The 13,188-nt window shown below is 37.8% G+C and overlaps 1 protein-coding gene across 1 annotated transcript in view; it reads right to left on the bottom strand.

Annotated features, from left to right (window-relative positions):
• Positions 1 to 6,180: 6,180 nt before the first annotated feature.
• LOC121961258 (protein phosphatase 1H-like) overlaps positions 6,181 to 13,188 on the bottom strand; it is a 35,628-nt gene continuing 28,620 nt past the window's right edge. Inside the window, 2 exon segments of the mRNA XM_042511171.1 lie at positions 6,181 to 10,980; positions 11,443 to 11,594. Coding sequence (XP_042367105.1) covers positions 10,833 to 10,980; positions 11,443 to 11,594 — 300 coding nt within the window. The 3' untranslated portion in view covers positions 6,181 to 10,832.

The following is a 13,188-nucleotide window of genomic DNA, read 5'->3' as shown; positions in this document are numbered from 1 at the left end:
TATTAAAACAGTGAAATAATCCCACATACAGAATGAGACACACAAAATCAGTAATAAAATACCGATAAATGTTAGGTATTTCCCAAATCTAATCAGAGCCAACTTTTTTGCTGGACCAGAAATGTAATGTTTCATGTTACAGTTAATATTTTGGAAATTTGTTTTCAACTCCATGCAAAAAATGTTGTTTTTTTTGTTATTGTAAAATTGGACTTTATCCCGTGGCATTAAAAAAGTCTTAAAAGCTATTACATTTGATTTGGCATAAGCTGTAGGACCTGCAAATTGCTGTATTTTGTATTCAAACACCCTCTGAACCCAAAATCCCACGAAAAGCTGTTTTCTTTTAAAAAATTGTGAAAATTACACCATTTAAATAGAATTAATGAATTTTCAAATTTCCGACACACGTCATTTTAAGAAGGATTTGCCTTTTGCTTAAAAAAACTATTTTTGTATGCTATTTGCTTGCATTGCTCTAATAGCCTACCTACATTTGGTGTGATTATTTTTTAAAAAAAGTTTAATTATGGTAAAGGGAGGGCTATGCATTTTCCCCCAGTCAGTTTAGGGCTGTCAGGGTAAAATATTTGTAACTTTGAGGAGGGTCAAAAAAATAAATGTAAAAAACCCCAAACAGCAAAACAACAAAAACACCAAAAAAGAAAAAAAAAAAAAGGCACATCCCAGCTACATATCATCTCTGATAAATAAAGTACAGTCCCTGATCAGTATTTAAAAAAAAAAAATTTTTTCACAGTAACAATGCTGTAAACACTTTCTTTCTTTTTCAGTCTGTTTCTTCTTAATTCATCATCAAAAACACACAGGCTACAGATCTTGATCACAGCAATAAGAATTATTGCTGTAAATTTCCCTATAAAAAATAATCTGAATCATAACTTAAGTTTTTGATCTAAAATATCACCCTTCCATTTTATTTTCCACTCTCTGCTCCTCCGGTGTGTGTGCTGCAGCTGCAGGCGGATCAGCGAGCAGAGGAACACGGTGTTCTCTCCGGGTTCCGACGGGTTCTCTGCACGCTCACAGCTGGGAGGTTCCCCGGAGAAGCGGCTCAGCCTGACAGCCAATCAGAGGGAGGAGGAGAGGGACCGCCTGTGTGCACAACAGCGGATCACTCTCGACCAGAAACACGAAACCAGCTCACTGTCCGTCAGAGAAAGTGATCAATTACTATACATGTTTATGTCGTCAGCCTGTGATACTATTATATTTAGCGTCATCATTTGTTAACATTGTTTGTGTTTCAAGAGCTGCAACACAATTTTCTCTGAGCACAAATTTAAATGCAACACTGTTTTTAACAAGTTTACGTTAAAACATTTTATGCACATAATAGTTTTGACAATTTTGTGCACAAACTAAAATTTTTGTTAGTGAGCACTTCTTGTCTTCCAAGATGATCCATCCACCTGACAGGTGTGACGTATCAAGATGCTGATTGAACACCATCATTACGACACATGTGTGACATGGTCAGAATCAAAGGTCACTCCAAAATGTGCAGTCTGTTAAAACATAATCTTCATTTGCCACATCTGTCAGGTGGATGGATTATCTTGGAAAAGGGCTCACTAACATGGATTTCAATAACGCTGTGACTAAAAGGTGAGAGAAATGTTATATCTATTGAGTGCACGGAAAAGTCTCAGATCTTTAACTAAAACCTTTGGAAATTGTGAGAAAGAGAAAAAAGGGTTCTGCTGAAGTATTTGTTGTTGGAGGGAATTGTGTGGCAGCACTTGCAATACAAAAGACACATGTTAATGATAATGATATTAATGCTGTGTTTAAATACACACACACACACACACACACACTTTCTTTATTTTCTGTTTTGAATGACACATACAGTAGCCTAAACGTTCACCAGCTATCGTCCCGTCCTCTGTTTCAGAAAAACATCAGTGCCATTGTGTTAAAATAAAGTTTTCTCTGGTTTGACATCAAAAGCTAATGATCACTATTGACTGACTGATGTCTTTATTTCACACGTTTGAAAAATACAACAGTAATTAAAAACATATGAATAACAAAAAAGAAAAAGAAAGACATAAGAAATTCCATTCAATTTACATGTGTGAAAAAGAGTCTAGATATAAGTCTAAACTTATAAAGTATAAATTACTGATGATATTTCAAGGAAACTACTTTAAAAAAGCATATATGTTATTCCAATGATAGAATACAGTCCAATAATATTAGAAACATAAACAACTCTCTACCAAATCCCTGGAGCAGCTCTATAGACAGTGAATGTTTGAAGATGTTTTAGATGACACTGAGAGCATCTTAGATAATGTTCTTAGGTTTATGGGTACATTTTATGTTTCAAAATGGACAGCACTACAATATTTTCCTATTTGTTGTCTATGGGCAGCTCCAGACTTTATACTTTATGACATCACAAGTTTGAAACTCACTTCTCTGGTTTCTGGCATTGAGAAAGAGTAGCTCATGTTCACAGTTATTAGCTGAATTTTCCATTAAAATAAAATATTGATTTTTTTTTAATTTAGGTAGTGTTTCCCTTTAAATGGATATGTGGGAGGGGTTTAATGCATCGCTTGCATTGATTTGCTGCTTCATCGATTTGTATCACATGGAGATCTCGTCTGATGCTGCAACTGCAAAACATCTAACAGCTGGCTCCTAAAAACCTCCCTGTGTAGAAACGAAGCTGCTTTTCTGGAATGCAACCAGCTGATGGCGCACTCTGACACTTTCTCACTTATCTGTCGGTGTTCAGAAAACTCATCAGAGTGAGACCTCTTCGCTTTCTCTGATCTCCGGTCGTGCCTACACCCGTCCTGACGTTCCCCGCGAATTTTATCCACGCCGCTCCGCCAAATCCACTCATTTTCCACACCTACCTGACATGCGGCATTTGCGGGGAGAAAAAAATGGCAAAAAGGGAAATCGTGAGTCGGCGCCGGTGTGGATTTGTGCACGTTTTTGTGTTTTGTACGGAGCGGAGTTTGAGAGCGGGTCAACTTTGACGACGCAGAGGCAGAAACAGACAACAATAGATTATAAAACAGTCTGCTGCAGTTCAGCTGCAAGGTGAGGGACTGTGTGTGGAGACAGACGGTGTGGGAATCCTGCGTTTTCTCACATCCAGCGAAACCACGGTAACATTTATACCTACTGAAAAGAGAGTTAATTGTGACTTTTTGAGTGTCTACGTGCAATATTGTGTGCTTCGTTATGCAGACAAAAGACCTTTAATAATAATGTTTTAAAAGGGATTATTTTCCCAGTCCAAATTTATCATTTGTAGTGTGTAGGGTATATGGTGGTTTTTACGCGCGTAATGTTACGATTTGATGAATTATACCGATCATATTTTTTTCGTTTAGCTCACGCATGTTATGCCGACTAAACATTAATGTCATTATTTCAAAACATTTATTACACCACGATATGTTTTTGTGGTCTGACGATGCGATGCATGTCGTCTGTGCCGCTCAGGGAATCCACGGAGAGCCCCGCCGCCCTCACCTGCCGCGTGTTATTTTCACCGAGGTCATCTAAGGAGAGCAGCGGGTGCAGTAGATACGGGAAAAGGTGCAGGAGGTGTGTGTTTTTTCTCCCCTTCTTTCTTTGGGTGGGGTTTTTGTGTCGCTTCATTGCGGCCACGTTTTGCGCGCACGCCATTTTTTCCCCGTGCGCTTTTACGCACAGCGACACCGAGCGAGAGGAGACTCCCGATTCAGAGTGGAGCGAAGAGGACAAAAGAAAAGGCAAAGAGGCCACGCGCTGGTTGAGGTAGTAGTTTGTGCTGTTGGTCGGGTTGTCATATTACCCCTTGTGGAGATGACTGCGCAATCTACTGCCTTGCCGGCGCTGGTGACTTAACGACGGAGAGAACCGGATCAACGTGACTGACGGAGCTCACCGTGTTGTTTGTAAACAGAATCAACTGAGAGGATCGTGATCTGAACATATTCACATACCCTGTTAAGCTGTTGTAAATTGTCAGTAGATACGAACAGATGTGTTAAAATGAAGTTGGTGTAACGATAAACTCTGGTGTCACATACAATAAAGTGATTAAATTGTTACATTTTGAAATAAAGTGATTTTGATGGTATGTATCACATGCGTGTGTGTTTATTTGCTTCAACTCTACCTAATTTATTAAACGTCGATTCATCAGATGTATCCAGAAGTCAAGAAACATTTTTAAAAAATCTAGACACTCTTTTTTTGAAATTTAGATAGTTAACGTCCTATTTAACTACAATAATATGCCTTTGAATTTATTTTTTGGGCCTACATAACATAGGTGATGGGACTTAGGACAACTTTAGGGACTGTACAAAACTTATTAGGGGGGAAAAGTGTATTTTGGTTAATTTTATTTATTCATTTTATAAAGGGAGGGTAATGTAATTTATTTGGGAGAGTAAAGTAGATATTTCAGAGACTGGATGTTACGTGTCTTAACTGGAAGTTACATAATCAGTAAAAACAAAAATAAATTGACAAAGGCAGTTACTGTTTGTAAAATAATGGTGTGGTTATTCAGTGAAAAAAATGTGCATTATTTTGTGTCTTAAATTTTGCTAATCCCACTGTTGTGTTAATTGAGGACCATGAGGACACATTTAGGGACTGTATGAAAATTATTAGTGGTAGGGAGTGTAGATATAAAATTCTTTCTGAAGCAAGGGGATTGATTTGGGAGAGTAATGGAGGTTCTTTAGAGATTGAAAGTTACTTCTCAAGAGAGTTAGAACCTTTACTTTGTTACACATCTTAACAGGAAGTAGCAACAAACAAATGCAAAAAACAAAACAAAAACAAGTGACTAATAACTTGACAGTAGTAAGTTCTGGTAGAAAATAAAATAAATGATGTGAGTATTCTGTAAAAGGATGCATGATTTTGTTATGTGTGTTGTGATTTTGGCTAATCCCACCACTATTGTACTATCTGGCTACTATAAGGAATACTTAAAAAAAAATAAAAATTAAATATTTCTTTTCTGAAGGGATAGTATTGGTTAGGAAAATAAAAGAGTCTCTTTAGTGATTGAAAGTGACCCCTCAAGAGAGCTTACACCTTCACTTGCATGTTAACAGGAAGTAGAAAAATGATAATAACAAATAACAAAAACAAACAAGTGTATCCAATAAAGTGAAACTGACAGCTCTTAGTCCAAAATGAAATCATGTGATAATTTTGTTAGAAAGGATTTTTGTTAATCCAACTGCTATAACTATATTTGAGGGCTATGAGAAAATTATTTAATCACTGTGCACTATCTTAAATTACTTGTGCACTTTAACTTATTATGGCAAACTGATTTATGCTAATCCGTACTGTTATATTACTGTGATATAATGTGAGGAAGATGTAGCAATTTTTTCTAAAGAAAATAAATTGGGGAGGACCTTTATTGTTTCACTACAGTCACTTTTGTGCGGTTCCTTTGGAGACACATGGTTTTGGGAAAAGGCTCTGAACAAATGTGTTCAAACTTTAGTAGTAAATATACCAAATGATTTAGGTTTCACCAGTTAGTACCATACAAACTAGTGGGGACATTCATCTCTTTCTCTCTGCATTTCTCCTGTTATTAATGCAGATACAATACAGGAAATCAAATTGAGGAATAATGCCTTTTACCCGGGTTAACCTCATCATCATCATTAAGAATTGCGTCTGTAGTATTGTGCGCATTCAGTGAGTCCACATTATACTGTATGAATTGACCCTGTTCTGTCAGTGTGTGTCCTGTGAAATGTTTTGAGTTTCAGTGAGCACTCTGTAGTTCCACTAATGAATCCCTCTGCTGTCCGCTCACAAAGTCCAACTAGTCTTTTGGAGGCCCGTTGACCCTGTTTGTTAGTTTTCGCTTTCCCACAATGAGAACCCAGGGAACAGAAACAGCAACAACATTGATTAGCTCTTCTGCACTTCTGTTTTGTTTGTGGCTGCTTCAGATAGATTTGATCTGGTGAACTGATTTGGACCGCAAGCAGAAAGGGGGTGCTTTACATTACATTCAATTTTTCCTGTTTTAATGACACATTTTTCACATTTATTTTTAACATTTATTTTCCTTTTTTCATTTCTGGAAAAGGAACACTGAAGGTAAACATAGCCCCCCCGAATTCAGAGTTGCACAAGAAAACATTAAAAATATTTCTTTTTGACTTCATAAGTTATCTTTTAGTTATACAAAATGTACATTTCACATTCACAAATGGAGAGGTTGAGGGTAGCACAATAGTCACTTAAAAAGTATTCCCCCACTGGCCTTCAAACTTCCTTTTTGCTACAGGAAAAAAACCCTCCCAGCTCTCATTTTTCCCATCATGAACCCCATAGTTTGAAGGCAGAAAAAAACAACAGCAGTGACTACTTTCACAATACAGCAACTTCAAAAACAGGAAACCTACAGTCGGGCAGAAGGGACTCCATAAACTTTCAAGTCTTTGAGCTTCCTCTCAAACGTATTTACAAATGTAGTGGAACTAATAAACTGCCCTGGGGGACTCCCCGCCTTTAGAAACCACTCTTAACAGCTTGTCCACCTTAACTACACATGGTAATTGAACCTGAGTTGATGTGCAGCAGTTGGGTGGCACAGTAGGATGAGAAAAATAAATCATATATTCATTTTTTTTGACATTCATCTATGACAAAAAGGCTTAATGACAGGTATAAGGATGAACATTCAACACAACGCCCCAATCATACATTGTCTTAACATGTTTGCAATTCAAAACATTCACTCTCTCTGTCAGATGGTTCATTGAAACCTCAATGTTGAACTGAGGCACATGCTAAGACAATGCTTCAGTGGTGGCAGGAAAATTTGTCTTATGAGAGTAAAATAAAATAAAAACAGACATTCAGTAAATGAAACAGAGGTTTTAAAAGAACTTGGTAACTGGCAAAATACTTATTTGATTGAATCACAGATGCAACAACAAGTAATTATGACAGATTGCAATGCAGAATATGTAATTTAAATATTTAAATGTTTTTTTGCATGGAATGTACAAGAGGGAAAATGCACCATATGAACTTCAGGCAAATGTAAATTACTGCTGCTCGGAGGAATGTCAATAATTGTCAACTGCAAAAAAGTCAAAGCTACGATGATAAATAGACCATGCTACACAATGGCACATATCATGCAACATAAAACAAAGTTTGACATTTTTGGGGAAATACACTTCACCAGAGGAAGTGCTTGTCCCAAAATGTTGAACTATTCCTTCAATGATGGCTTCCTCATCCTGGCACTGCTCAGTTTCTTTTTAAACCTCTTTGGATTCAGTCAATCACCTGTACGCACCGTTTTTGTGAAATAAGGAGAAATATTCTCAGTTTGCAGTCAAGCCTAAAAAAACCAGCGCTACTTCAAAACTCTACATATCCACTATTGAGGAAATAAAATCATAAAACTTACTCTATCAGTGTTTATTTTGTCCATCAGGGACTTAACCGTTGAAACATGCAGTTTGTTTTAAGTTTTGCAGTCAGCTTTCCCAGATTGGAATGAAACTTTTCAAAAACTAGTTTCCTTTCCTTCACAATGAATTATAAACCCTTAGCCTTTATGCTAAATATATGGGATGCTAATAACTTTAAAGGAACAAACCCAGAAATATGGCCTATGCATAATCTATGCACATTTACAAACAAATAACATTATCACTAACGCGCTGATACGTTACAGAAATACAAATTCAGTCCATATAAAAACAAACAGCAGTATAAACCATTGCACCGTCGCTCATATTCCCAGGCCTACAATATGTCACTGCATGCACCTACACACAGTAAATCACTACATCCAAACTCAGTACATTGTCCCTCTGAAGACAAAAATGATCCGTATCAAGCATCTAAAGCTCATGAAACATGCAAAACATGTTAAAGAAAAACTTTCAGTTTCTTCAGATTGACTTTGATTGTATTTCATGGTTTCTTTTTAAATTACAAGCATGAATTTAATTCAATCCTCCCTGTTGCAGGGAATATTTACGTCCTCATCATTTCATGTATCATGGCTGCGTGGTAAATGATGCAGGTCAGCTTAAAGTGCGAGCGTTATGAGGTTATCACTTTTTTAAAAGCTGAAGCATTTAGTTAAGTGTGAAAGAGGTTTCTTGAAAAACCTAATTTCCACAAATCCCAAGTTTCTCAGTGTGCAGTTCAGCTTGTATAAAATATTTACTTCAAAGGAATTGATTGACATTTCGGGAAAACAAGCTTACTGGCTTTCTTGCCGAGAGTTAGACAAGAATATTAAAGGGTTGCTGAAATTTTCCAGTAATTTTTAAACAGGACATGCTTTGTACTGCATTTTTGAAAATCAGTGCAAATCTGTGGGAGAATAATTTCTTAGGTAAGACTGTTTAAACAGGACAATTTGTGTGAGACAGAGCGAATAGGCCTACTGAAATATTCATTTCATTTCGGTGGTCATGCAAACAGCTTAGCACAGTCATTTATACCACTCTCACTTTTGTAACAATACCTTAAATTCAAAGCTACAGCTAGAAAACCATAAGTTTAGCGTAAACACAGGAAGCAGCAGGAAACAGCTAGCCTGGCTCTGTCCAAAATAGCACCTGTAAAGCTAACAAGCAAACATGTTTAATTCATATAAACATAAACAATGTTTGGTATATTTCCAGCCCTGAAAGTTGTTAATTTTGAGGTTTTTGAGAACTTACCTTGGAGAGAGCCATGCTAGCCATTTCCCCCTGCTTTTAGCTGTTAGCTAGGCTAAGCTAAGCTACGTTAAAGGCCCCCGGATGCTCAGTGTTGGGACGGTTACTTTTGAATTGTAATAGATTACAGATAACTAGTTACATGTTCAAAAATGAACAAGTAATGTATCTATTTTAATTACTTAGGTGCAACTGATTTAATTGACTTATTTTGTAAGTACTTTTCTAACAAAGCTTCTAAAGTGGACATAAAAAAACCCCGGTATGTTCAAAAGATGAAAAGCAATTTTACCGAATAGAATATATCCGGCTGTAACCCCTTCTTAATCACCAACATTTTGAGTATTAACTGTAATTTAAATATTTTAATATACTTCTTTTCTCAGTAACAGGTAACTGATTACAATTATATTGTTTTGTTAATTTTATTTCCTAATACTGATATGAGCGTGATATCGACCTTCTCATCTAAGTCCCAACCAAAATGCAAAAAAGCATTTCCCTAAATGTTGAAGCATGGATGTTTTATGAACTGAAATAGGTTGACCTATGTCATTTCATGCAACATCCAGGCAAGTCAATACACCATATTCATTACCTCTAATGGGGCTTTCTCAAAGCAGACATTAAGGCTTGTCATAGTAGGAAAAGCACGGGTGTTACTAACGCTGCAAAGTCCAATGGAACAGCCGAGTTTGCCGACATAAACACACCTGGTGTCACAGCAACATGGTGTCGCACACAAAGAAGCGAGCAGAATGACCTTTTCATCAGTCATTTTACTTTATGTAGTGTTTTATGTAGTGTTTGTTTTGTGAAACAATGTTGTAGCTGCCATTTCCATTTCTATTTAGTTGATATGCGTCTTTATGCTGATGGCTGTGGTGGTTCACACTATAACGCTCAGCAACAGTCAACTTATTTTTTAAGCCCTTTCTCTCCGTGAAATTCTGTAATTGTAGGTATTTCGTTGATGCCTGTGAAACTACGAGACTCGCCATTCAAACACCAGTTTGCTGCGGTTGTCTGTGTTTTCCCGAGCAGATGCGCTAAGACGCAATTATATTGGGAAGGTGGGAATACTGACTCTGAATTATCAACTTCAGACTTGCAGTGGATTACAGCATTAATACATTTAAGATGTTCTATTCAAGTGTTCCAGTGAGTGAATTCAGCCATTATTGAATTCATTATTCACACCTGTGCCTTTCCCACTGTGACACGTCAAAATGTCTTCTGCATTAAAAGTGATTGCTGATTTGCCTTGCTACTTTGAGGTGCTCAACGTCAGGTCCTTTGTCTCTTTTCCTCTGCGTCCACATTCTCAGAAACATGATAACCAACAATCACCCAACTTTCTACGTGACAAAACATTTCTGGCTTCATGGGCTCTTACGAAATGACAACAAGATGCTTAGAATGGGAACAGCAACACGGCTGCGAGCCCAAAATCTCATTGCTGCAATCAGTCTCAATCTGGAAGCGGTTCTTCAGCAAGTGATTCCTTTGAAGCCACACTGTGGCAAAACGGAAAAGCGCAGTTGACCCCTCAGCTCGGTCCATGGTCACGAAACAAAGGAGTTTTTTTTTCTTTATAAACAAGTTGACTGTACAGTTTTGGAGAAAAGGGAAGGACTAAAAGAGAAGGAAGAAGAGGGGCCATGTACAGCACTGCAAGAGAGGTAAGAACAGAAAGAAAAGAGGTCTTTTCTTCGCTTTGGAAGAGCATTCGTCTTTTTCAGTTTTCCCATCTCTGCAGAAGTTCAGGTGCAGCCACAATTTTTCCTCCATCACTTTTACTTGAAACAGATCAAATAAATTTTTGGCAATTTTGATTCGGGAGACACATGACTGTCTTTTTCTCCCCGAGCAGCCAAATGTGGCCAATTCTGAACTCCTGCAGAGATGTGAAACACCAACAAAACTATATATATATCCAAACGTTAGTATATCCTTGGTCTAGAAAAAAGAAAGAAAGAAAGAAAAAAAGAAAGAAAAAAATTGTGCAAACGGCACAGAGGAAAACTGAACGGGGATTCTTAGTTCAAATCAGTCCTGTTGGATTAAGAGCCTACGAGCCCTTCAGGTCCTTGAACTGCAGCTTCTCTGTCCTCAGGGCTGACGGTTGCCGTACATCAGCGGTATGATGAAGGCTGAGATGTCATCTCCGGAGCCAAGACGCTCGTTGGTGATCCTCCAGCCTCTGTCCCTTAGCACGCCACGCGCTCGCATCACCAGGTCTTGTGCTGCCATCGTGTACCTGGACAACAGTGGAAATCATGGTGTGTATGTCGCTTTCACTGAACTCTTATACAGTGATTTTTTGCTGGGTGCAACATGAAGCCACCTATTCATTTTTGGGTGTGAAAAACTGAATCATTCTCCATTTTGCCTCAAAATAACATCTATACACTTTACAAGATAAAAAGATATTAGACCTCCTCTGCACTGGTGAGAATTTCTATTTTTGACTTTATTCGCAGATTTATCATTACATTAAAAAGTGTGAAAATCATAAGAGGAACTGGTACTTGGCTGAGGGCGTAATTTATTTTTGAGAGGAAAACAATGCTTCTTAAAAAGTTTAATTATAGAGATGACAATATGTGACATTTGCAGGAGAACTGGAGAGAGCCATCTTCAGGTTTATAAAATTAAAGCAACAAACCTGGGGTTAAAGAAAAAGAAATTCATATTGAAAAAGAAAAAACAAGCAACAAACCTGTGTAGGTCATCAGGGTCACAGTTGGCTAGGAATGTGGTGACGGCTTCGGCTACTTCCTGGTTGGAGAGGACGTCCCAGAGGCCGTCGGTTCCCATAACAAGAACATCATCGGCCCCATGCTCATACTGTGCCAGGTTATATACTTTTACCTGCAGGCCAAAACACAAAACATAAGGGGTTTTATTTAAAACACTCAAAAACTGAAGCAGCCACAAAATTAGATGTAAAGACTTAACAAGCTTTTCACATGAAGGAAATAAGCCTGGATCTGGGCACACTTGACCACAAAGTCCAGCTGGTTTGATCAGTGTGAACTCTGCGTACCGTACCCCGGCACAGTACACAGATTTATGCCTAGGTCTCAAGTTTGGCTCACAATTCCAGTTCACTTCAGGTGTGAAAAACACAGAAGTGAACTGCTATTTAAGGCGTGTAGCAGTCATCAAGTAAAGTTGAAAAGGAATTTGCCAACGCTGCTGGTCTTTGACTAAATCTACACACATAGAGGGGTCCACAGGCAAGAGACATGCATATAAGTGTTTGCACGCAAAATAAGTGCACGTGCAAAATTACTGTCAGATTCATGACACTTGCGCAACAGCCAATTTTGTTCCCACCACCATGTTCCCATAACCCTAACCCTAACCACCATATGTCAATAAATCAGAAGCACTCTAAACTGGCAGGCATGTGCCCGCTTTTGCAATCAGCATACTGCCAAGCCCCCATTTCTTCGAATAAGGAAACACTTTTGCCTAAAGATGCATCATGGAGGAAGCGGTGAAGTTGTTTCTACGCTGACATGCTGATAAGCTGTTCGTTATTCTCGTCAATGTGATTTTGGTCTCTCTACTGAAGGCCCAGGCTGCTATATCTTTCAACACCTGCTTAGAGATCAATCAGAATCTTCTATTCCCTGGATGCCAGTTAATAGGCTACCAAATAACACTGACTACATACTGATATGTGCAATTCACGGCACTTAAAATTGATGGGAGTGGCGGCCCGACGTAGAAAAACAGTTATACTTACATTCTCATATACTCCACTGTAAGCTTTGACTGGGACACTCAGTTTTTACAGTTGAATATTTTAATCATGGCCATAAATGATGAGAGTGAAAGAGCATCCATTTCATAGTTATTTATACATTTGGCCAATGTTTTAGTAAATTAACAATTAGATATATTCTCTATTAAAGCCTTTTTCAGTGAATTTGGTTTTAAAATGCTATGCAATGAGTTAAAAGGTATACATTTAAATATTTTCAAAACTAGGCAAGCTTTCATCATTTGTGCTCACTTACAGTCTCAGGCAGTTTTAAATTTGTTCACAGAGTATGAACAAATTATAGTCTTTATGAATACTGGATTTGTGCGTTAAACCTTTGCACTATTGGCATGGTTTAAACACAAAATTTGGCCCATTGTCTTCAAAATAGAAGCAAAAGTAGACATAAAGCAAAGCTTGACTCTGATGTGTTGGCTTGGGATCTTGCAATTGGTGCATTTATTTTTAATTTACATGAAGAAATGTCACACAGATGAAGACATAAGTGCACTACAGCACAGAGCAACAATGGTACCTCGTATCTGCTATGAAAAGGCTCTTGATTTTCTCTCCTGACAACAACTGCACTGGTAGCATCAAATATAGTTGGTTGTCAGGTCAGAGACAATGAAATCAGAGCTTACACCAGACATTATACTCAAGATGAAAGATTCCTTTATGAGGCTGGCAAGA

Source organism: Plectropomus leopardus, chromosome 22 (assembly GCF_008729295.1).
Source record: "Plectropomus leopardus isolate mb chromosome 22, YSFRI_Pleo_2.0, whole genome shotgun sequence".
Taxonomy (NCBI): Eukaryota; Metazoa; Chordata; class Actinopteri; order Perciformes; family Serranidae; genus Plectropomus; species Plectropomus leopardus.
Note: the sequence above shows the minus strand (reverse complement) of the source record. Positions and strands in the feature narration are given on the sequence as shown.